This window comes from Lissotriton helveticus, chromosome 8 (genome assembly GCF_964261635.1).
Source record: "Lissotriton helveticus chromosome 8, aLisHel1.1, whole genome shotgun sequence".
In the NCBI taxonomy this organism is placed as follows: domain Eukaryota; kingdom Metazoa; phylum Chordata; class Amphibia; order Caudata; family Salamandridae; genus Lissotriton; species Lissotriton helveticus.
The window spans coordinates 1,140,772,186-1,140,797,794 of NC_136069.1; the positions used below are offsets into that span (position 1 = coordinate 1,140,772,186).

Below are 25,609 nucleotides of genomic sequence, written 5' to 3' on the forward strand. Positions count from 1 at the left end.
GCTGTTGGACTGAGCCATGCTGACACTACTACCAGGGTGATAATACTTTTGCCACTGAAGGAAACACTTTCCCCTCGTGCAGAGTCTCATGTTGCTCCCTTATAAACAGAACCTGGTTGGGGGTTGCCACAGCCTTCTGGATAGTTTTGAAGGCTTACCTTTAAAGAACAAGAGCAAGATTTGTATCTGCAAGTCTTGCACCACCTTCTGTGAACCATGGGTCCTTACTCGTCAATAGCCCAGATGTGGATGGATGAATTATTTCAGTTAATCGAGATGGGCTGCGACTATTGCCACTTGGAGAATGCCATGGAGAAGACCCCATATACTCCACCCTTTGGTTTTTGAAAAATGGAGATTGTGGAACAGAATAGGGTTTAATTCTCTTTCTTAGTGGTTAGGGGTCTGTGTGACCAGATGATCTTGTTACTTCTACCACTGAATGGCCAGTTCCTGTTGGACGAGTCTCACCCATAGCTGGCAAAGTAGAAGGAGTCCTAAGCAGGGTGGCATTAGGTTAGTACATTGTGACAGAAATCCTATGCTTGCAGCAAATGTTCATAGACCAGGAACTCAGCTTGAAATTGTGGTTGGTTGCATGGATCATTTTTTAACAATAAGGGTGAGGTTCAGCTGTTAAAAAGATTAATGCATGCATATATAAAGGGCTGAGCCTACTCTGCTGATATTGTTTTCCATAGCCAATTGTGCAGAACTGTGACTCCCACTGTTGACGGAAGACTGCTAATAGGGGAAGACCCTTCGGGCCCCCCTTATGAATGGCTCGGTAAATTAGCTGGATTTTCCACATAACTGGTTTACTGGTACCAGGGGAACCAGTAAATTCAAGGAGGGGGAAAATCCATCCAATTACAAGTTGCTCCCTCAGGGTCCACCAACCAATAGGCACTTACAGAAGAAATTTGTAATTCCTGGTAAGATTTCCATAGGAATTCCTCATTTCGGGCCTGATGTTCACCTGGAGATTAAGAAACCAAAATCTCTGGGTGGAAGTTGAGATCTGCAGTATTCCTATGGATCACATAATTTCAATGGAGCCAGTACCTGCTGTACCAGCCCCATCAGAATTAGGAGGTCACTCGAAATGAGGTCATAAGTGAATATCCAGAAGGAAGGGATTTCAGGCCAACAGAAAGGGATTAAAATAGGTTACCCAGTGAAATAAGAAACTAGACACTGTGTAGATTCAGTGAGGACCTCCCATTCCTGCAGCAACAGAAGGATTGCTTTCACGAAGACAATCCAAAAGGACTGATGTTGTTTTCTCAGGACAGCTGTCAATTCTCTGGCTTTCTTCCACACCAAGAAGAAACTTGAGTAGAATCCTGCTTAAGCAGGATTCTGGTTAAGGGGGTGGGGGAACTTGTCTGGCCTGAAGATGGCCGAGATTTAGGCAAGCTCTTTCGACCGCTATAACAATCCTACACTATACTGCGTCAATCTGCAATACAGGGCACTCTGTAGTGCAGGCATGTGTACCTAATAATCCTGCAATTGATGGACAGAACAATGTCATACATTCTCCCCAGTACAGAGATCTGGGCCTAAATCCGTCGTTTTTTTATTCACCATGCCATTACAGTTTGGACCCAGCCATATGCACCTGCATGTAGTCCAGAAATCAGCACAAGATCGCTGCTCTGGCGCAGTGGGTCCAGTAAGGTCTGGACTGCGCTGGTGGCATAGCCTGCGGAGTTCAGCCTGCGAGCGGGGCGGTCACTTCCTTCTCTGGGGATAAGGTGGGCTCCTGATGTGAAGAAGGCAAACTGATGGACCGAGGCCTGTGGTTGTCAGCGGAGAGTGCAGAGTGACCACCGCGGGTGTCGCGCCACTTTTGTATGCTGACACGATCCTGACACAGCTGTGGGTGCTGAGCTACAGTGAGCGGGGCAATATATCAATGCTGAGGGGTGAGTGGAGACTGCCCCAGCATTGCCTGAGAGCTTGGACTGGCGAAGAAGTTCTGACGTCGCTAACAGATGGTGACGCTAGGGTGGGGGTGACCACTGCTGACGGTGCCCTTTCTTTAGGCCTGCCTGTCTGCCGGCCACGCTTGAGCTGCTCCCACGCCCAACAAGAGCAGCCTTGCCAAGGAGGAGCACCTACCATGGTGTGATGTCCTCCCTGAGTGCGATCTACTGTAGAATGCCCCGCGCCCCTGGTGGGACTGCTTGGACTTCAGCACCAAGATCCCGAGGTGAGAGGCACTGTTGAGCATAGACAAGCCTTGACATCCCCCCTGCAGCCTACACGGCATAGCATGACTGCCTGGACAGAGAGAGGCATCCGGGGAGGCATACTTGTGCAGCAAGGCTATAACAGGGTGAGGACTGGACAGAGTGGGCCTAGTGAATTACTGAAGATCTGGGAGCACAGATAATCTGAGACTTCTGTGAAAACCTATGCTGCAGCCTGACTGCACCTACACCCTTCCTGCATTGAGAATTCTTTGCTCAGGCAGCGATCTTTGAGACGGAAATGTTGTGGATTTCTAGACAAACCCGGGCACGACACGCTGTGGGATCATTTAGATACAAATTGGGAGTGTTGCTGCAATAAGGGCATAGAGAGCGATCTCTGCAACAGGGATCTTAGATACCCTTTCCTTTTTTGCTATGCCTCTCATTTCGGTTCTGAACGGGCACGCCGATATGGGTAAAAAAAAAAAGTCTCAACCAAAGTTGCATTTTGACAGTGTAAGACCCCTAGACAACGCGCAGATCGGGCAACATTCAGTGAGGCCTACACAGAGACTGTAGAACCTGAACTGGACGGTGACCCGAGGCAAATACTATCAGCTATGCAAGTAAGCCTCACAAGAATTGATGGGAGGATCGATGCTCTCACCTATCGTATGAATTGAATGTCTGAGAGGATCGATAAGCATGTAAAGCATCAGGACGCAGTGGAGTGCCGCATGTCAGAGGCTGAAGACAACCAGAGTATAGCCATGGAAACCCTGAAACGCCTAGAGAAGAGTGTGTGGATGCTGCAAGCCATAACTGAAGACCTGGATGCACGCACCAGGTGCAACAATCTTCGCATACTTGACGTTGCGGAGTCTGCAAGTGTGAATAGTATGGAAAAGTTTGTCGAAAAGCTCCTCATAGTCCTAATGGGTCAAGACTCATTCTCCAAGCGGTTTGTAGTGGAATGGGTAAATCGTTCACTGGATCCGAAGCCGGTGCCCGGGGCCCGCCCTCGCCCGATAATAGCGCTACTGCTTAATTACAAAGATCGGGATGCAGCACTGCGCCGCTCCAGAGAATTGCACACCATATGCCATAAAGGCACAGAACTACTGATCTTACCGGATTTGACATTGAAAGTTCAAGAGCCACAGAAACAATTCCTTCCTGCTAAAAGGAAACTGCAAGAAATGAACATTGACTATGCTATGCTTTATCCGGCTCACTTAAAGTTAACTGTTGACAGCAAGATGAAAATATTCAATGATCCAAACAGTTTGCAACAATTCCTCAAGCCGCTGGAATGAGTGGGTGGTAAGCGGAGATCCCCCAGAGTCGAGGCTAGGGAGCCGGGGATCTCCTCGACTTTGGATGAACCTGGTTGATAACATTTATTTTGTTGATCTATCTAAATTTTCGCCATGTGTGGGACAATTGCTATTACATTTAAGTACATCAGGGTCTCCAGGGGTGGGTCGGACAGGCTGTTCTATTAGATTTGTGAGGTACATGCTATGCAGAGTGTGGAGTAGAATTCTATATCTTTACTTTTTCGGTTATTGTCAAGTGGGTTTTCTGTTTTGGGATTTGGGTTTAACGGAGGGGGTAGTTTGCTAGCCGGGACTTTTTGGCATGATTGTGATGCTGAAGTGGATGGGGAGGCTTTTGGGAGGGATTTGAACAGTTTTTCAATGTTATGTACTGATGTAATACTAAGAGTATCTTAACACACACACATCTGTACATACCCCCCGGCCTGAAAATCAATTTTATAAACCATCTGACTGAGACAATGCCCCACCTGTACTAGCAGCTAACAACTTTCTTCTGATGGGGGATTTTAACTACCACGCAGAACTTCCTTTAGACACTGACACGAGTCAACTGATCACTAATGTGATTCTACTGGGACTAGTTAAAACGGTGACGGGACCTACCCACTTAGCAGGTCACACCCTTGATCTTTTGATCACCAACACTGCCAGCGTCAAAGTGGAGTCCCCCATCCCCCTGCTCTGGTCTGACCACAGCTTACTGACATTTTCCCTACAAATAGTCACCAACAAAAATGATTTTAACAAGGAGCACAGATGGAGCAGGCCTTGGCGGAAAGTCACTCCTGCCTCCGTTTTGTCCCATTTTAGCCTCCCGCCCCTACCAAGCACTGAGAATATCGATCATGCAGCAACAGCCTTTCGTCGAACACAGTGCCTAAGCACTGGAGGAGCTAGGAGACGTAAGGGGAGGGATGGGAGTTGGGGGAGACGGGGACAAGCTATGAGACGACAATGTAACGCTAATGCAACATGACCACTGAAGTAATGAAAGATAGTCAATTATTGAACTTACTGTAAAACTGAGAAGGATTACATGTCAAATAGCCGAAAGTTATAAAGGGAAAACGAGAAAAGATTGTTTGATGCTGACATATGTAAATGTAACATGTGGTAATTGATACAGTCGTGAATAAAGCGTTTTTTTAAAAAAATGCAGCAACAGCCTTTGGGGCAGCAATCACACTGACTTTGAATATCACTGCACCTTTGTCTACGGTCAAGTTTAAGCCAAAGGTACATCCCTGGTTTACTGAATTACTAAGAACTGAAAAACATATCAGTAAGAAAGCCGAACGCAAATGGAGAAAAACCAAAAGCACTGAAGATCGACAAATATATAAACATATCAACTGAGATTACCTAGACAATATTCAGCTAGCCAAAAAACTATATTTTATTAATAGGATCGATAAAGCTGCCAACTCTAACAAGGAGCTCTACAAAATACTAAAGAAATTTACCAATCCTTCCCCCTGACAGCGCAGTAATCCATCTTCACAAGAATGGGTAGACACTTTGTCCACTATTTTGGATGAAAAGATCAATATTATTCATAGTTCTTTCCCGCATCATGATATTAAGAATCTTGACAATGATCCTAACATCAATCTTAAACCTACCATTCCTCTTCTGGAAGAGTTCACCGCATTTACCTCAGATGAAGTTTCAACTGCCCTGTTTAAAATAAAGTTGGGTTCCCCAGTAAACCCGGTCTCACCTCGTTTCTTTTCAATCCTGGCCCCCTTACTCCTCAGGAACGTCACCGATCTATTTAAAATGTCCTTCGGCCAAGCAACAGTCCCTGTCAGATGGAAAGCAGCAAGGGTTAAGCGCATTCTTAAAAAACTTCTACCCACCCTAGGGAACGCAGTAATTATCGCCCAGTTCATCCGCTTCCTTACTTTGGAAAGATACTAGTCCCTGGTTGACTAGCATCTCACTACCCAGTTGGAGAGCCATGGATTGTTGGATCCTTCACAATCAGGGTTTAAGGCTGCCCATAGCACTGAAACCTCGGTGGTGGAGGTTGTCGACAATATAAGACTTGCCCAGGACAGAGGACAGTCAGCAATGCTTGTCCTGTTAGACCTATGGGCTGCTTTCGACACCATCTCCCACAGTATTTTAGAACAACAGCTCTAGGAGATGGTAGTCAGGGGATCAGCACTAGACTGGCTTAGAAATTACCTCACTGATTAAACCTCTACCGTACAAGTGAGCCGGTAAAAATGGGAGTCCCCCAGGGATCCATCCTAAGTTCCATCCTTTTCAATCTTTACGTGACACATTTGGCCAAAGTAATCAAGTCCTATGGGTTTGAGGTGGTGTTGTATGCTGATGACACCCAGTTACTGATCACTCTTGGCCTCACCCTACCGACAACACAAGGCTCCAATTCAAAAATTGTATGACTCTCGTTGATAATTGGATGCATATTAACCATCTCCAACTCAATGCTAGTAAGACAGAGGTCATCCTCTTTGGTAAGCCACTCAAATTTTGGTCGAACGACTGGTCCAAGGCCTCAGAGCCTTGGTCCCTGTCCATCTCCTAAGCCTATGGTGAGGAACTTTGGAGTAAAGACAACCAGTTATCCATGAAAAATCACATAAATCATATAACTAGTACCTGCTAAGGATTAATGCATAGCTTACGTAACATTTTACAACGGATTCCAATCGAATCAAGGAAGCCGCTGGTCATCTCGACTACAGAAATGCCCTAGTGGCATCCATTATTGAGGAGCTCTATTCCAGGCTTCAAGTCCCCGTGCCTAACAAAAATTAATGTGTCCTCAGGTAATGCAACTGCTGCTATGTATAGCTCTCTGATACCCGATTCGGGTCAAGTTCACACTATATAAAAAGGTGTAAAATAAAAAAATACAAAAAATAAGTCCTGCAGAATGCTGCTGCTAGGCTGGTACTAAACCTCCCATCTAGGTCTCCATCTGCGTCCAGTTTGAAGACTCTCCACTGGCTCCCCATCAGAAAGCAAATACATTTTAAAGTCCTCTGTCTGGTACACAAGAACATGTACGGGAATGGGCCAAGTTACTTTGCCCCAAAACTCAGTTGGTATCAGCCTAACAGGACTCTTAGGTGGAGTAACAAATTTCTCCTTACCCCTCGCAGGATCCGCACCGCCAGGAATGGCGGCAGATCCTTTTCCTACCTGATTCCTGCATTTTGGAATGAACTTCCATTACAGCTCTGCACTATCACAGACCTCAAGCTGTTCCGCAAGGAATTAAAAACCTGGCTATTTGATCATCTATAATGGCCCTGTCTGTTTCATTTGGATTTCAGCCTTTAAAGGAGTGTTACGCTATCACCATGAGCTCCATGGGTGATAGGTGCGCTCAATAAATCTCTTTGACTTGAATTGACATGATATCTTGTACCCTCTGGATCTTTCATCCTGATAAAACATAACACAGAAGAGTACACCACTCTCTCTTACAAGAAGACTACACCACTCTCTTACAAGGAATATCATTTGATTAAATAATCCCTACAAAACATGACAGGTCATCACGTATCTTGAGAGAAAAGGTGTCTAAGTAGCACTGCTTCTAGAGACACACCTCACCCGAGAGACAGAAAGTACTACAGGCGCTTGCTGGACATCTACTCGAATTGCCTCCTCTTATTCGTCCAATGCCAGAGGAGTACTCTTAATGATAAAACAGGGCACTCCTTCTACAGTTTTGCATAACGATACAGATACATAAGGGTGTTACATTATTGTACAGGGTAATTGTAGCTGTGCCATTCTGATGGCCCAGATTTTTATAGGCGATTATGGACACGCTAACATGCTATGCAACCATCAGCGGTGATATATGGGGGGGGGGATTTCAATACCTGTCTTGGCCCTGCATTGAAAAGATCGATCTCTACTGACCAATGATAGGCAAACGGCCAGGGTTCTTCGAGATAAGATGGAGAAATAAGGCCTGTTGGACCTTTGGAGACTACGTAACCCTACTATGTTTTTTTTTCATCTTCTGCGACTGATTCTTGGTCACGTCTAAATTACGGGTTGGTTACCCGAGAGGTCTGTGGCTGGACGGAATCCATTGACCACCTGCAATAGGCCCTGTATGACCATGCCCCTGTTAAACTAGTGGTGCTGTCTGTGCCCTCTCACACACCTAGGCAATTATGTGGCGCTTTCCAGCCACTGCCCTACTGAGATACGACAGGCCATTGTAAAATACTTTGAGCATAATGTAGGGTCAGTGGTGAGCTTAAATACACGGTGGGAGGCTTTCAAAGTAACCCACTTGGGGTTTGTATGAGCAAACAAGCAGGTATCCTGCAAGATATATGTCAGCAACTACACATGTTAGAACGAGACCTTCACAAACTGGAAAGAGATAATGAACAGACCATAGATTCAGCACTCCTGGCATCTATTAGGGAGAAAATATCTGGCTATCAAGAGATGGCCCACAACGAGGTTAAATACCTATTGCGTCGCCATACGGCACAAGTATATGACAAAGGAGGCCGGCGCGGCCAAACTCTCGCTAGCAAATTACAGAAATTGCTGGCATCAGCTCAAATAGGAAAATGGGTAGATGCACAGGGAAAAGACTGCTATGACACGATCCATATCACAAGCATTCGTTGACTACTACTCCAAGTTGTACTCTATGTGTACAGCGACATCAGATGGGGAAATAGAAGAATATTTACATGAAATAACCCTAGCCTGGCTCTCCCCAGGTCAACAAGAATATCTAGCACAGCTCTTAAGGGAAGAGGAACTTGGTTATGCGACGCACTCACTACCCAATGGCAAGTCACGTGGGACAGATGGCTTTACAGGTAAATTCTATAATTGCCTCTTTTAGCTCGCTTTTCCTCCTAGCTACTTTAATTCCCCCTACTGTTGATAGGGGTTTTGCTCATCTCTTTCTCTTCTGTTGCATTAATGTTTACAGAGCACCTGAGAAGCCTAAGCTTTGACGCTCCACTGATCAAAAGCACACAGCTTTCATGTGTACCCATCTCTCTATTACCTATCTTTTCAATGCTGTAAAATGACTGTCGGTAAATGTTTTTTCTTGAACCTGACACAATGTAACCAAAACCGTACGCAAAAAAAACTTAAGAAAACGTATTTTAAAAAAATTACAATTAATTAAAGCTTCAATAAACCACTTTATAACAGGTGATGAAAAATAAATAAAAGGATGGTTGATTCAGCAAACGCACAAAGGTCAAAAGGGCCGACTAATAACTTTTATTCATGCCCACTGAAGAGCTTGTTGGGCCCAAAGACGTAACAAACAATAAAATATCAGACAGTTGGGCTTGTAAGGGGTTTTGCGGACTCCACACCAGGCAACACATTTTACCCAGCACCCGTAGGAAATGGATTTGTAGATGAATGACTGGCAGCAAATCCCCAAACTCTAATGCTAGACTGAACGCAACTAACTATTGCCACTCAGTCTCAAAGCATGGAAGTGTAGATTCCACAGATTTAGATGCAGAACCCTGCCCTGTTGCAACAACAGGAGATCCTCATGAAGCAGTAGTCGGATCACATGTCAGATGATCAGGACCACTCGTTCCAGGTACCACATTCTCCTGACCCAATCTGGAGCCACTAGGACAACTTTGTTCTGACCTTCTTCAGAACTCAGGGTAGGAGCGGCAGAGGCAAACAAATTTACAAGAGTCCTGTGCTCCTCCATTCTAGTCAGAATGTTACTTCCAGAAAGTTTAATTGAGAGCACCAATACACAAAAGTTTAGAAAACCGCGAGTTGTCTAATATGGCGAAAAGATCCAGCAGGAATCTTCCCAATGTGAGAAGATGCCCGTTGCCACTTCGCAGTGTAACTGCAATTTGTGATCGACCAGACACCGCTGAATGAGCTTGTCTGCCTTGGCATTTAAAAATCTTACTACATGGTTCACAATCAGAAAGGTGCCCGGATGCCCCAGCCAAATCCAGAGGCACAGAGACTCTTGGCACATGGCCCCACTCCACCCTACTTGTTGCAATCTCAGAAGGCCCTTTTGTTGTCTGTAAGAACCTGCAACAACCTACCTTTGGTGGACAGGAGGAAGGCCTTCCATGCCAGGCAAATAGCTCACAAACCCAACAGACTGATAAAGAGCCAGGTTTACACTGAAGACCAGAGTCCTCCAACATCCACCTATTTCAGATAACCTCCTTAACCCAACAGAGGAGTCTGCCACTGTACTCCAACTACAGGCAAGCAGCCACCACTGCAGTGCTCATCCAGTATTCTCTGACTCCTGAACGGAATCAGACAGCTTCCCTAGATCCTGGGCTAACATAGACTTCAGATTTCACTAAAGACCCCGCATATGCCACTTGGCATAGTTAAAAGTCAGAATAAAGTAGACCAAAAGGCCATGAAGCCTTAGAACCGCTCTCGTGGTTGAAACATCTAAATCATGGCTCAAATGCCCTAGACTCTTTGTGACTGAGGAAATGCCCTTAACTGCACAGTAATGAAGACAGCTTTAAAGAAAGGGTGCCTCTGCGAAGGAGTCAGATGATAGGTTAGTCATCGTCTTGAGGTTGTCCCCAACTGGCTGTTGCAAGCCTGCCTTCAACAGCCAGTCACAGAAGTAAAGGAAAAATAGTGCTGCCAAAGATGGACGATAACCATCACCATCACTCTTATGAACACCTGAGGGGACCTGATGAGGAAGAAGAGGAGCAAGGCAAATTGAACATGCTCCTGGGCTACCTTGAACCGCAGGTAAGGTCAGAGGGACTGCTGGACCAGTATATAAAAATACATATCCTGCAGGTTCAAGAGTACCATCTAGTTGCCCAGATCCAGTGTAGACTGAACCTGGGCCAGCGTTGAGCATTTTCAAGCTCACCTTCCGCAGGAAGGATAACATGGGGAAAATATCTAAAATAGGATGGAGGCCTCAATCCTTCAGCAAAAGGAAACAGCAGTAGTAACAGCCCATCCATTTCTATGAGGTTGGAAACTTTTCGATGGCTCCTTTGAAAAGTAGGGCACACGTCTCTTGGCAGCAAGGTAGAAAGGTACTCCTCTGAAACCAGCTCTTACGTGGGAGAAAGCTGTGGTGGGTTAGAAAGGAATGCAAGGGCATAGCCCTGCTAAACCCATTTGTCGGAGTTATTGTCATCCTGGGAGAAATTGATGGATCCTTCTTCCCACGGGAGGGTATTAAGAATTAAGGACAAACTAGAGCAGATTGCCAGCTGATGCTGCAGGGTAGGTGGACAGGGAAGATCAGTGCCCTTGGTGACTTGTGCGGTGCCTACTTGATCCTGGTCTCCGGCCACACCTGGTCTCCTGCCACAAAAGGAGAGAGCTGACTGCAATAGGGGAGAGGGCCCTAAATCTGCTTGTACGCCAATTCACTTAATTAGCCTCAGAAAGGTTGAACCTCGTGGAAAAACTATCTGGCAGGGCATAGAGGCCTAAAGAATGTGCTGTGGCTCAAGTCTCCACAAAAGGTTTAGAGGCTGCATCAGCTTTTTCACAGAACAGGAAGGATCCGTTAAAGGGCATATCCATAAGGGATGACTGCACATCTACTAAAAACCCCATGGGCTGAGCACCCACTGGTGCAGACTGATTTCCCCAAGCAATCTGTAGTTTCCAGGCCACCATGAATAACTCATTTGGCTGCATCCTGAATGACTAGAACCGAGGAGTGTCTAAATTGTTCCTAAACTGCTGGCAAGATCTTGCAGGCCATGTCCCAGAGGATGTGTGTGTGTATATATCGGCATAGTAGGCAAACTGTGTTGACCAAATTCAAGGCTAAGCGGAATGAAGAGAGCATTAGTTTCTCTAAATTCCTTAATCTTCTTTGTCTCCCTGTCCTGGGAAGGTTTATAGGGAACGAATTTGGGTTCACCGTGCTAGTGCAAGCCTGGGCCAACACCTGCAGCATGTGGCCACATGTCTGTTCACCAGCGGGCAAGAGCAAGGTTTAGACCATATGCCCAGCAGAGTATCAGTTAAGGTTTTGTGGAATAGAAGGGCTCAGAGGAAGAAGACGACCCAGGCTGCATGACAAGTAAGAGGACATTAATTTTACCCTCAACATAATGCAGTTGTAGGTCTAGGACTATCTCAGCATGTTGAATTACCAAATGGGAAAAAGCAAAAAAGCAGTCACTTTTGTTGGGGGCCCAATGAGGGATAACAACCTTATAACAAGAAAGTATCAGGCCCACTAGCCTCCTCAAGGTCCATATACAAGCTATCATCATAATGTGGTTTTAAATTATCAAAAAGGAGATGGAGGCTCCGAGGACAGCTCTGTGGCAGTGGCTGTATACTATCAGAATCAGGTTGTACAGAAGCTGCATGCCCTGGAGTGGATTCGTAGCACAATCTCAGTCAGCGGCAAGATGGACTCTGGCGCAGGGGTCGGAGTCAGAATTTAAGATGACATCAGAGTTTATGAGGGACCAGAGGCAAATTGGAGGAGCTCAGATGGCACAGATGACGGATTTGCTGGCAGTAACCCAACTGAAAGTCCATGCAGATACGAAGGCAAGCCAGAGGAAGCTGGAACAGTGCCAAAAATATGCATCATAGCTTGATCAGAGCCGCTGATCACCTGGGGAATTTAAGATGCATCTGGATCAAATGCGCCATCTGCATCTCCAGCAGGAATCGGCACCTTGACACACTTGCGACTTCTAATTTGAGAGAGAGTGGCAGGATAGGGTCGAGAATCTGCTTTGTCTATTTGTGTTTGCAATTGAACCTCGACTTATCTGATGACTGCGACCCTGAATAGGATCTGGCTCTGGACCAGCCTTGGAAGAAGGTCTGCGCCCTTAAACTGGAAGGACACTTGCATGAGGTCCTTAAATTCTTTAGATTTTTGGCGACATACAACTTCGCATCTCGACCCCAGATCGCCTTAGGGTGCATGATCGCACAATCATCTCACAACTTGGAGTCGTGTCACAAGCCCAGACACACCAAAGAAACTTTGTTAACGTCCGTCACTGATATTTGTTTCTGACAATCACACAATGGATTCAACCTTGTAGTTTTAGATGGGGCCTTGGGTCTCAAGCATCCTTGATTCAAAAGCGCTGAAAGAAAGGAACTGACATTGACATGCAGGGGTGGTGCTTATATGCAGCTCCACTCTGTTAAATAAGGGACAGAGCAAACTGAATGTTAAGCTGCCCAATGCCACCCACAGGTACACAGGAGCACTGCTGGCAACATTTCCAGATCCAGTCTGGCACCTGAGTGGTTAAAAGTATCCATCTGAAATCAACTTCTCTGATGTACTCCTTAAGGAGGTGCAGGAAAAGCAAACCTTTTAAAAACCAAAAGTCTCAATACAAAACCTATATACAAGAACCTTTGGTTTCTTATGAGCCAGAATTCTAAAAGATCCCTTTGTATGACAACCCTGTGACCTTCTCTTCTGAGGATGGTATAGACTCGGGTGTAACCCTAAAAGAAATGCTCCTTAAATCTTTCAGCAGCTGATGATAAAATTAAATTAAGTTATGTTCATTGCCTGTGAAAGAAATCTGAGATACATGAAATAAGGCTTCCTACTACAACAAACTTACCAGGCTTCAGTTTTTTTAACTTTTCCCGGCCAGAAAATATACCATCACCATGTCTTTGTAGACTGCGGACAAATTCTGTGAACTCACACTTCCACGTTGAAATGTGATGCAGTCGCGAGTGGGAATAAAAGTCAGAGATGAAATTGGGGTCAGTAGTTCTGGGAAGTAACTTAGAAGGTGAAGGTAGAGAAGTGCTTTTTATGTTTGAAGGCCCCTGAACAACAGAATGGTGAGCACCATTAAGTTTAGTATTATTGTGCGAGGACGAAAGAGTGTCAGTTCTGTGTGGAGTGCTCAAGACATCTGTCTGTGTGTTGCTATGCTGCAACTGTTGCATAGGGGAGTTTCTAGAGACAACAGTGTCCGTCTCTGCCGTTTTCTGCTCCAGGTTCTGCACAGGGTCAGAACAAGCTTTTAACAAAGAGTCCTGTGGTTTGAAGGCACCATGGGAACTAATATTCTGTCCATTACAAATGGCACTGTTGTCTTGAGGACGGTGAACTCCATTTTGTTTTCGCGCATCAGAAGTCTGACCAAAGTCTGTGAAGTCAAAATCTTCATCATCATCCTCCTCTTCTTTCTGTCGCCAATCAAACATTCCATTCATTGTCTCAGTTGCTGGGTCTCTCTGCTCATTTACAGTGTGATTTCTAAGAAGAAAACATATATTCAATTACAACTGTAATACAAGAAATGGGACTTTGATGAATGTACTTATTTGCACAGCCATCATTTTTTCTAATCAAATATGAAGGCTAGAGAATCATTGCACTATTGCATTATCTTTATTTCCACCACAAAGAAACAAACATTTTAAAAAGAAGACTGCAAGAAATGGTCACCACAAATATTTTACCTTCCTCCTCCCCTTTTTCTGAATTTGTTTTTGTTGACTTTAGGACTCGGAGCATTTTACCACTGCTAACCAGTGCTAAAGTGAATGTGCTCGCTCACTAAAACATAGTTTGTCTTTGCAACAGTTGGTATATTTAATTGACCTAAAGTGCACTACATGTGCCCAGGGCCGGTAAATTAAATGCTCCTAGTGGGCCTGCAACACTCATTGTGCCACCCACCTAATTAGCCCTTTCAAACATGTCTCAAGCTGGACCCCGCAGAGCCTGGTTGTGCAATTTGCACTGCATCATCGACTTGGCATATAAAACCCTTTGCAAAGCCTAAGGTAGGCCCTAGATAGCCCAGAGGGCAGGGTGCTGTGTAATTAAAAAGTAAAACACTTAAGTTTTACATGTCCTGGTAGTGAAAAACTCCCACTTATTTTATATTACTGCGAGGCCTACCATTCCCATAGGTTAACACTGGGGACTCTTAATTACCCTTAAAAAGCTGTAACTCCCAATTGCAATTGGAAGGAGGTACAGCTATCATATTCATGACCTATGGAACTGTAATTTTAAATCCTCTTTAATAGTAAAGTCAAATTTATCATTTCAATTTTATAAATGCCACTTTTAGAAAGATCCACACTATTTTCTGCTGGTGGTTGGGTTATTTATTTTACCCAAATTCTTTCAATTTTATTCATATATAATAAAAGGGGCAACTGTTCTCCACGGATTTACACACAAAATTTAACCAACAAACATTTACAAAAACATACTATTTCATACATATAACGGTAGTCAGTCAGACAAAATAAATTCACATAATCAATTAAACGAATCAGTTCACAAGTCATTACACAAAATATTCACAATCACTGTCAATAATCCAATGTGGAACGCAAGAAATGTTTTTAGCAAGACAAATCAATTGCACTGCAAGTCTGCGTTTGTTTACACAATATTCTAATATCTTGTTTGTATTCAATTCATTCTCCAAGATATTCTTATTATCAGTAATCCTATTCCTAGTGCAACTCAGCGGAACTCTCGCTGTACCGATGCGTTTCGAGACACACAGTTGCCTTCGTGTGCTCTCATCAGGGCATCTTACTTATCCACATTCATATCTATAAATACAAAAACATATAAAACACCTGTCACTTATCTGCAGTATTTACATAATTTAAACAGCTCCCATCAATGGCTATGTGGTCCTACCTACCTGCCACTGTGGTAAAGCGTTATTTTAATCGGGCTTTCTGGACCGCTGTGTCCAGTTTATAAATGACGGAATATTTGCACAATGAGTCTATTTTTTTCTGATGCCAGACTTAGAATCGAATTCATTCGTTGTGGCCTAATAGAGGGCAACAAGGGGGGAGAGGTAGAGAGGAGGGAAGGAGAGACAGGGCACCAGTGTGTTTTAGTTGTGGACCCTTACTTAACTTATATCAATATGCCATAGCTTAAAGCAGCCTTCATACCTCAAGGTGTCTGTTTTATTCTTCCACCTATTGTAATGGGGCCTGGGTCACCAAACCCCTTCCTTTACACAACCGAGGTGAACTTTGCAATTTTGAGGGGATTTAATGTTCCCTGTGAACAGTGCAACAGGGCAACCGATTTTCCATGTAGTTTATGGATATTTACTGTTCCTTGTGTATAGCGTAACTAAGTGGCCGATTTTTCCCACTATAAACATCGATTAAGAAAAGCTGCGGTGAACGTTGAAATCTTTACTGTGTTATTTGGATCAAATTCCAATAACAGTGTTTTTTGAACTTGGTTTGGTTACCCCAATGCATTTACTAAGGGGACATACTGGATCTGGGTTATAGTTCAATATGGCGGTCTATTTTTTATCAAAGTTATTGTCTCCCATAGCTGTGAGTGATGTTGCGGTCATGTGCTCCCAGTCATGAGACTCCATTCCGTAAGTAGATAAGAACAAGATGGCGATGGACATGCCTCTTACGTATTTCGTGACCACCTACACATGTGTTTGTGGACGGGACACTCGTTCTTTGAGGTGAGTGCTGTCTAGGCTTAGGGGTAGGGCTATTACACCACTATTTTCGTAGTGGCTAATGATATGTATTTGTGTGCTTTAAGTTTTAGGGGTATACTTACCAGGGTTGTGCCTCGTGGTGTCCAGGGTATACTTACTAATCCTGGATCGCCAACAGCATCTTTTTTACGTTTACTACTGTTGCAGCGTGCATCAATATTACACATATTTCGCTCTATACATTTAAGCGATTGGGACATCATTTAGTACACAATCGTACCTCAATTTCCCTCACGGTCACACTTATTTGTGTAATTCCAGGCAATATCGGGGCTTTGTACAGCTCAGTTTCTGTGGGATTCCATTAATTTGCCAGATGTCAGGTGTGGTGTTGGTGTTGGTACATACTTGTATGGTGAGTGTGTTACCCATGCTAGATAAGTAATAGTGACGTGCATGCATTAGTCTTGCACAAGGGGCTTGTTATTTTGGCAATGTTCTGGATACTTTTTTCTGCAGTGGTCGACCTCAATTCAGTTAACCTCTTTAGGCCAGGATAACTTCCTTCGTACTTTTTAACTGTTACATTATTGTTGTTTTTTTTACATTTTCTGAGGGATACCGCGTTGTTTGCATTGAGATTCGGGACCACTGTCACATGGTCAAGTATAACACCTATTGGCTGCTGGGTTAAGCACCATTTATACAACTTTTGTGTTGACAATGCCATATTACCAGTTCAGCTTCATGGCTAAGTGTTACCACCACAACTACTGCATTGATGGTGCGATGTTACGAGTATTTTCTACGTAAGAGCTATTATGTCTACAGTCATTGTGTAGTGTAAGAAGCTTATTTATTGCTTCTCTGGTTCTAGGTGTGGTTACGTTCAAATAGCATTACTGTGTTGTCATTTCTATTTTTTTTCTTTCTATATAGTTTTGACCTTATACATTACGATATCCTTATTTGGATTCCGGATTTTTTTCACTTGATGCGCTGCAGTGAAGGACTTGTTCTCTGACTACAGTTTGCCAATATTCCCATTCTTTGGTGGGTGTCTATTCTTATTTCATCAACTCTAGACCTATACACCTGGCATCACGATGTAGACAGTTGTTGATTACCTTTCTGCACCAAGGAACTGACCTGGGAGCTTTCCCCTGGGGTCCTGGATCGCCGCAGCTCCAGCGCTGCTTCACCGCTGCCCATACCGGGCTTCCTGCTTCCCTGACGCCGGAGACCGGGGACCACATCCTCCAGCACCCCTTGCGCCGAGGAAGGGCGCGCACGTCCTGTCCCGCCCCCGGAGGTGCTCAGAAGCACAGCGTGAGCCCCGGGGGAGCGGGGGGACCTTTCTGAACCAAGGAACTGACCTGGGAGCTTTCCCCTGGGGTCCTGGATCGCCGCAGCTCCAGTGCTGCTTCACCGCTGCCCATACCGGGCTTCCTGCTTCCCTGACGCCGGAGACCGGGGACCACATCCCCCAGCACCCCTTGCGCCGAGGAAGGCGCGCACGTCCTGTCCCGCCCCCGGAGGTGCTCAGAAGTACAGCGTGAGCCCCGGGGGAGCGGGGGGACCTTTCTGCACCAAGGAACTGACCTGGGAGCTTTCCCCTGGGGTCCTGGATCGCCGCAGCTCAAGCGCTGCTTCACCGCTGCCCATACCGGGCTTCCTGCTTCCCTGACGCCGGAGACCGCGGACCACATCCCCCAGCACCCCTTGCGCCGAGGAAGGCGCGCACGTCCTGTCCCGCCCCTGGAGGTGCTCAGAAGTACAGCGTGAGCCCCGGGGGAGCGGGGGGACCTTTCTGCACCAAGGAACTGACCTGGGAGCTTTCCCCTGGGGTCCTGGATCGCCGCAGCTCCAGCGCTGCTTCACCGCTGCCCATACCGGGCTTCCTGCTTCCCTGACGCCGGAGACCGGGGACCACATCCCCAAGCACCCCTTGCGCCGAGGAAGGCGCGCACGTCCTGTCCCGCCCCCGGAGGTGCTCAGAAGTACAGAGTGAGCCCTGGGGGAGCGGGGGGACCTTTCTGCACCAAGGAACTGACCTGGGAGCTTTCCCCTGGGGTCCTGGATCGCCGCAGCTCCAGCACTGCTTCACCGCTGCCCATACCGGGCTTCCTGCTTCCCTGACGCCGGAGACCGGGGACCACATCCCCCAGCACCCCTTGCGCCGAGGAAGGCGCGCACGTCCTGTCCCGCCCACGGAGGTGCTCAGAAGTACAGCGTGAGCCCCCACGTCGCGGGTAGGCGCCCGGGACTAAGCCCGGGCAAAGGGCGGGCCCTCTGTGGCCCTCCGCGGCCTGAGGAGGCCGGGACGGCCCAGTTTCTTGCATTTTAAATTGACTTTATTTGGACATTGCTTGGTTACCTTCTTATCGCATCAACGACCTATACTATCTATATTCTATCACCTTTGTATCATGACACGCAAGGGGCCTCTCAAACAATTACTACCTAAGCAGGGCACGGGCTTGGGACAAAAAGACCGTACCACGAGCTGTAGACAATTGTCCACCCCCAGTGGATCAGACAGCGTTGATCCATGCCCCTCCTCAGACTGCACCCAATCCCCCCACTTACCTCCGATAGACCACAAAACCTGTCCATCTGGGAGGAGCTTAGTGCCCTGTGTGGTACTAAGTATGTTCCGGTGACATTGCCCTTATCCACAAAAAATACTATTGTAGTAAACCCAAATGGCAGTCTGCTGGAACTAGCTTTACCACCTAAGAAAGATAAATCTCAAGCTCCAGTACCTCCCCAGGGTTACAAGACTAAAAGGAAGCATGATGGGGAAAATGACTACGAGAATCAATAAAAAATTCAAAAACTGTGCGCTAGCCCCACATTACCCCCCAATAACCCCACTGTACCTGAGGCGGATGTGGGAAAACCAGAAGACCCAGTATCGTCCTCCCAACTGCCTTTACTGTCTCAGTTTGATAATAAAAATTAATAATTTGGGGGATAGGCTGACCAGCATCGAGGAAGCCATTAAAGCGAACTCCTCACCTACTAACAGTATGGTAACATCTAATTGCCCTAACTCGCCTATTGCCCCCGTAAAGTCTAAATTAACCAAGACACGTAAGAATGTTCAAACTCAAACTTTCACTTCTAATGTACCCACCTCAACAGGTCCTATAGATGCCCCTAAACCTGCGTTAATAAATCTCACGGCTCGCAGAACAGACCCAAAAAAAGCGGCCCGCATACACTTACCACCAGAAGCCGCCCCTTTTGTGTCTGTTCTTTCAGGGATACCTCCACTTACTCGTGGGAAACACGAATCACAACAGGACCTACTCAATAAGGTCATATTCTGGTTAAAAAATAACAGACCCCTGCCACCCGATCAAGATGGTGGAATCCTGAGCGTCAGAAGGGTGGGGTGGCTAGGCTCACTATCCAAAGACATCCCTGGGGACCTGGTGTTAATCAAATTTAGGAACAGGAATGTTGTCCCCCATTTACGATCTTGCCAGCGTAAAAAAGGTGACGGCCCCATATGCATTTTGGATTTATATGATTTCTACCCGAGCTCCCCACACAACCCTTTAGTAAGACCAACAGGTGAGCACAATTATTTGTTGGGTAGGGGATCCTGTGTATCAAAACGCCAGTAGCCTTTTAGCTCCTAATAGACTTGAATCTATGCTCAAAATTGTATCTTTTAAGAATCCCCTATAAGAGACCATCCATATGTACTAGCACAGGTGGTATTTGCAGTACATAATTAATAAGGAAGCAATTGACACAGGGCGGCCATACGTTTTTTTATCAAACCATGACCTACATCTTGGAACTGTTTGCATGTCCCATGTCCCTTTCCGTTTTAGATTTTTTACACTTTTAAAGGGAATGTTTTATAATGATTAGCCGATTCGTCACATTGATTTATTCCTTTTTTAACAGATGTCATTTAATATGTAATGAAATATTACGCTGTATACTTATGTATTGTTGTTGCTTATATGATTTTATATCTAAAATCGAATAAAGCTAATCTGATCTGATCTGATCTGATCTGATCTGACACTACATCAATATATGATATTGTCCTTGTAGTCAACAAGTTGTTCACATTCACAACTCTAATATTTTATTGAGCATGGCATGCTCGGGTGTATTACGGTTTTTGGTACTCTGACCCTTGGGTTCTTTCCTTCTAATCTAATCCTCTTGGTGTCTTTCGGTCTCTTCTTCTCTAGTTAAAGGCACACAGTCTCTTTTTAGTCTTTTTGCTAATATGAATGATTACTGTCATAGGACTTATGTTTATCTTCCTTCATTGTATCAGATCATTAGGTTTTGCACATTTTATGTATAGGTCATTTTTAACTTTTGTATCATTTTTTTTTAACATTATCACAGTATTGTATACAGCACATTGATTGTCATATATTTGTCATTCCAGCCTTGAAAAAGTCTGAGTACAGACGAAACGCGTGTCGGCTAATCGTGTGATGGGAATTTTAATTTTTGGACACTAATAAAGGATATAAGAAATCTCTATTGATTATCTGATTAAATAATTTTTAATATATTGGTTCTTTTTCATCATCCTCATTGTGCAGAGACTAAACTTTATTATGGAATCGGTTTAACCTATGACCAGTACTGTTTCTGGATATTCAATGAATTCAAGTCAAAAGGTTGAGCTGTAATAGCTTCTTTTGTTGTGTTTAGTTAGATGCATGTTAAAGCTTTAATGTGCAGTTAGCACCTCTAGGTAGTAGGTGTTTGAAGCTGATTTAGCACATGGTTGCCAATATAGCAACATATACATTCCTCACGCCAATAACTGATACTCTTAAATACGTTTACATTTTTGGATGTGCGGTTATTTCCCTCATAGGAAACACCACTACCTGTTCTTTCTCTTGAAAATAAGAGACAATGTGTAAAGTATTTGTGGAACACTTCAACAGTAACACAATGAAAAGTCCTTCTTATAGGCATAGTATCCACAGGTCCATAAGTGTACCGAAGAATTGGTGTCTGAGGTCCAGTATTTATACCCAGTTGTGCTTTGATGTGGCGTAGAAGCTTCTAGAGCAGTGGTTCCCAAACTTTTGACTCCTGAGGACCACCACTGAATCACTACTGGAAGCCGGGGACCCCCAAGCAATTTGTAAAATTTCAATTTCTTTTTAAAACGCCTTTTGAAGCAGAGGCAATTTCAAGAGGGAGACAGCCTGAATTGGGTCTATTGGCATGGACATGTATGCATACAGCAGTGTATTATTTAGTGGTACAAGTCTCCTGCTCTCAGCCATAGCAGCACCTCTACATCCTCATCCCAGAGCCTTGGAGTGGTGACCCTTCCTTACAGCAACATGTTGAATGATTGTGAATTATTAGCATTTTTACCTATTCACAGTTTAAGAAGGTCTAAAATATTATACAATTATGAAGCATTTTATAATAAAGACATGCCCCAAGGAGCAACGAATATTGTGAAAATTCTAACAAGATAGTGCACAAAGCGTCCAGTGAATAGAGCAAATTCAAGGTCTATATTAGGAGTTCATCATGGAAGTGCAAGAGATGGCAGGAAGGTATCTGCAGAGGAGGCATATTGTTTCAGCGAGATCATGGAACAATGCTATGCCAATTACCATAAACTGCTGTTAGACATAATCTTTAGTCACAGACAGAACAACATTTTACCACCAAGGGGTGAGCAGTGCAGTTAAGGCATATTTCAGAGAGGCCTCGCGTGGCACCTGACATGACCTTCTCCTGTTAGGATGCCCACTGCCCCATCCCTTGCCAACAACAAACTGCAAAGGCTACACAGAATAAGAGCTTGATATGTCTGAATGTGGAAGCTTGACAGCACACATAATTCACCCAAGGGCGTGTGTAAAGTGAGCAATCAGACAGCAGCACGAAAATCCAACTGCTGATCCTGGCTGCATCTATTTTTACCTGCCTGCCAAGTAACGGTAACCTATACACATGTGCCTTTCAACGCTTTATTGCTTTCATTGTATTGCCTGTATTTTCATTGTTGTGTCTGTGACTGCTGTTGTCTGTCTTCCCCCGCTGCCTGTATGTGGTCCGTGCCCCTTTTTCTTCCCTCTGTTCCCCTCGCTGTCCCCGTGCTCTCTCTGCCCAGTCTTTCCTTCTGTACCCCTCGCTGCCCCGTGTCTCTGCCCGGTTTTCCCTTCTGTTCCCCTTGCTGCCCAGGTGCCTCTGTGCCTGTTCTGCCTTCTGTTCTTAGCTGCCCCTATATTTCTGTATTCTGTATTTTGCCTCTGTGCCACTCGTTTTTTGTGCCCGTCTGCCCTCTGTGCCACTCGTTTTCCCCTCGTTTTTTGTGCCCCTTTTGCCTTCTATACCACTCGTTTTTTGTGCCCTTCAGCCTTCTGTTCCCCTCGTTTTTCCTTTGTTTTGTGTGCCTTTCTGCCCTGTTCCACTCATTTTCCCCTCGTTTTTTGCGCCTTTCTGCCCTCTGTTCCACTCGTTTTCCCCTCATTTTTTGTGCCTTTCTGCCCTCTGTTCCACTCGTTTTCTGTGCCCATATGCCCTCTGTGCCACTCGTTTTTTGTGCCTTTCTGTCCTCTGTTCCACTCGTTTTTTGTGCCATTAAGCCCTGTTCCACTCGTTTTTTGTGCCTTTCTGCCCTCTGTGCCACTCGTTTTTCCCTCGTTTTTGTGCCTTTTTGCCCTCTGTTCCACTAGTTTTTGTGCCTTTCTGCCTTTTGTTCCACTCGTTTTTCCCTCGTTTCTTGTGCCTTTCTGCCCTCTGTTCCACTCGTTTTTCCCTCGTTTTTTGTGCCTTTCTGCCCTCTGTTCCACTCGTTTTTTGTGTCTTTCTGCCCTGTGTTCCACTCGTTTTTTGTGCCTTTCTGCCCTTTATTCCACTCGTTTTCCCCTCGTTTTTGGTGCCTTTCTGCCCTCTGTTCCACTCGTTTTCCCCTCATTTTTTGTGCCTTTCTGCCCTCTGTTCCATTCGTTTTTTCTCTTGTTTTTTGTGCCCATCTGCCCTCTGTTCCACTCGTTTTTTATGCCTTTCTGCTCTCTGTTCCACTTGTTTTTTGTGCCTTTATGCCCTCTGTTTCACTTGTTTTTGTGCCTTTCTGCCCTGTTCCACTCGTTTTTCCCTCGTTTTTTGTGCCTTTCTGCCCTCTGTTCCACTCTTTCCCCTCATTTTTTGTGCCTTTCTGCCCTCTTTTCCACTCGTTTTTTGTGCCTTTCTGCCCTCTTTTCCACTCGTTTTTTGTGCATTTAAGCCCTCTGTTCCACTCGTTTTTTGTGCCTTTCTGCCCTCTGTGCCACTCATTTTTCCCTCGTTTTTTGTGCCTTTCTGCCCTCTGTGCCCTCGTTTTCCCCTCGTTTTGTGTGCCTCTCTGCCCTCTGTTCCACTCGTTTTCCCTCATTTTTTGTGCCTTTATGCCCTCTGTGCCACTCGTTTTTCCCTCGTTTCTTGTGCCTTTCAGCCCTCTGTTCCACTCGTTTTTCCCTCGTTTTTTGTGCCTTTCTGCCCTCGTTTTCCCCTCGTTTTCCCCTCGTTTTTTCTGCCTTTCTGCCCTCTGTTCCACTAGTTTTTTGTGTCTTTCTGCCCTGTGTTCCACTCGTTTTTTGTGCCTTTCTGCCCTCTGTTCCACTCGTTTTCCCCTCGTTTTTTGTGCCTTTATGCCCTCTGTGCCACTCGTTTTTCCCTCGTTTCTTGTGCCTTTCTGCCCTCTGTTCCACTAGTTTTTCCCTCGTTTTTTGTGCCTTTATGTCCTATGTGATACAAAAGGGGATGATGGACGGAGCGTTTGAGCAAATCAAACACTCACCCCAGTCAACTGATCTGGGTTTAATCCATCACCATTCTTTGGCTCACTCAGCCACCCCAGTTCAGACATGACCATATGCAAATCAGTCTGACCCTGTGCCTCATGGGAACAGTCCAGCCCGAACTGCCAAGTCATGTCTTCCCTGGACCGGAAACAAGCATCCTGGGACCGGTTTTGGATTCATAATCCTCATCAGCCAGGCTATCTTGAATCCAGTGGCCAAGTGAGCAAGGGACTCACGTCTGAGCATACCCTGCCACACTTAGGGCGAACAAAGCGATACAAAAGGGGATGATGGACGGAGCGTTTGAGCAAATCAAACACTCACCCCCAGTCAACTGATCTAGGGAAGGCATGGCTTGGCAGTTCGGGCTGGACTGTTCCCATGAGACACAGGGTCAGACTGATTTGCATATAGCCATGTCTGAACTGGGGTGGCAGAGTGGGCTAAAGAACGGTGATGGATTAAACCCAGATCTTTTGACTGGGTGTGAGTGTTTGATTGGTTCAGATGCTCTGTCCACTTTGCCACTGGATTCAAGCAAGCCGGGCTGAAGACGTCTGTAATGCCAGAAACCGGTCCTCGGAAGCTTGTTTCCGGTCGAGGGAAGGCATGACTTGGCAGTTCGGGCTGGACTGTTCCCATGAGACACAGGGTCAGACTGATTTGCATATAGCCATGTCAGAACTGGGGTGGCAGAGTGGGCTAAAGAACGGTGATGGATTAAACCCAGATCTTTTGACTGGGTGTGAGTGTTTGATTGGTTCAGATGCTCCGTCCATTACCATCCCCTTTTGTACCGTTTATGTCCTATGTGCCACACGTATTTCCCTCGTTTTTTGTGCCCTTCTGCCCTCAGTTCCATTTGTTTTTTCGTGCCCTTCTACCTTCCGTGCCACTCATTTTTTCCTTGTTTTTGTGCCTCTTTTGTCTTCTGTTCCACTCGTTTCCCCAGCCGCTGTGCCCCCTGCGGCCCACCCCCCTGACTGCCCACTTCCCATTCGCTGCCCCCGCCTCCCGATTGTATTGTTGTGGTCTCGCCGCCCCGCGTCAACATTCACAGCTCTTGAGTGCTGTGAGGACGCACGGGCGTTTAATTTTTCACAATGACGACAGGCACTCAAGTCCTGCGGACCCCCTGGGAATGTCTCACGGACCACTGGGGGTCCGCGGACCACAGTTTGGGAAACGCTGTTCTAGAGGTTTCCCTTTGAAGTCCCCAGGAATTCTACCTTCTCTGTCCTGACTCCAGACTAACTACAGGGGATATATAGCCCTTTGTGTGGAGGCGGGACATAGCCTATTCAATTGTAAGTGGGGTTGGGCCCAGCTCTTCTCATCCATACTGCCAATGACGGCCCATCCAGTCACATATTTGTGTGTGTCTGTCAAGGAGGAATTCACAAATACCAACAGTCAGCTACATCCAGTCATATGACCAGAAACAGGCTACAGGCACTAAATGGCTATGGCAGGAAAATGTTAACTTTCTAAAAGTGGCATTTTCAAAATTGTAATTTAAAATCCGACTTTGCCATAAGTTAGGATTTTAAATCCCAATTCCAGAGACACCAAACATGAACTGGTTATCTGTTCCTGTTTGGAAATTACATTTATAAAATTTAATAAGTTAACTCCAATGTTATCCTATGGGCAAGGTAGGCCTTGCAGTAGTGAAAAATTAACTTAAGATTTTTCACTTCTAGGAACATGTAAATCTTAAATGTACATGTCCTGCTTTTCAAATGCATTGCTCCCTGACCTCTGGGCTGTCCGGGGACTACCCTAGGGGTGACATATATATTAAAAGGGAAGGT

At 45.5% G+C, this 25,609-nt stretch overlaps 1 protein-coding gene across 1 annotated transcript in view; it reads right to left on the reverse strand.

Annotated features, from left to right (window-relative positions):
- The window catches only part of REV1 (REV1 DNA directed polymerase), a 411,701-nt gene that overhangs the window by 246,231 nt on the left and 139,861 nt on the right, over window positions 1-25,609 (reverse strand). The window contains exon 6 of the mRNA XM_078658014.1: window positions 13,138-13,787. Within this exon, the coding sequence (XP_078514140.1) occupies window positions 13,138-13,787 (650 nt within the window). The remainder of the gene's footprint in view (window positions 1-13,137; window positions 13,788-25,609) is intronic.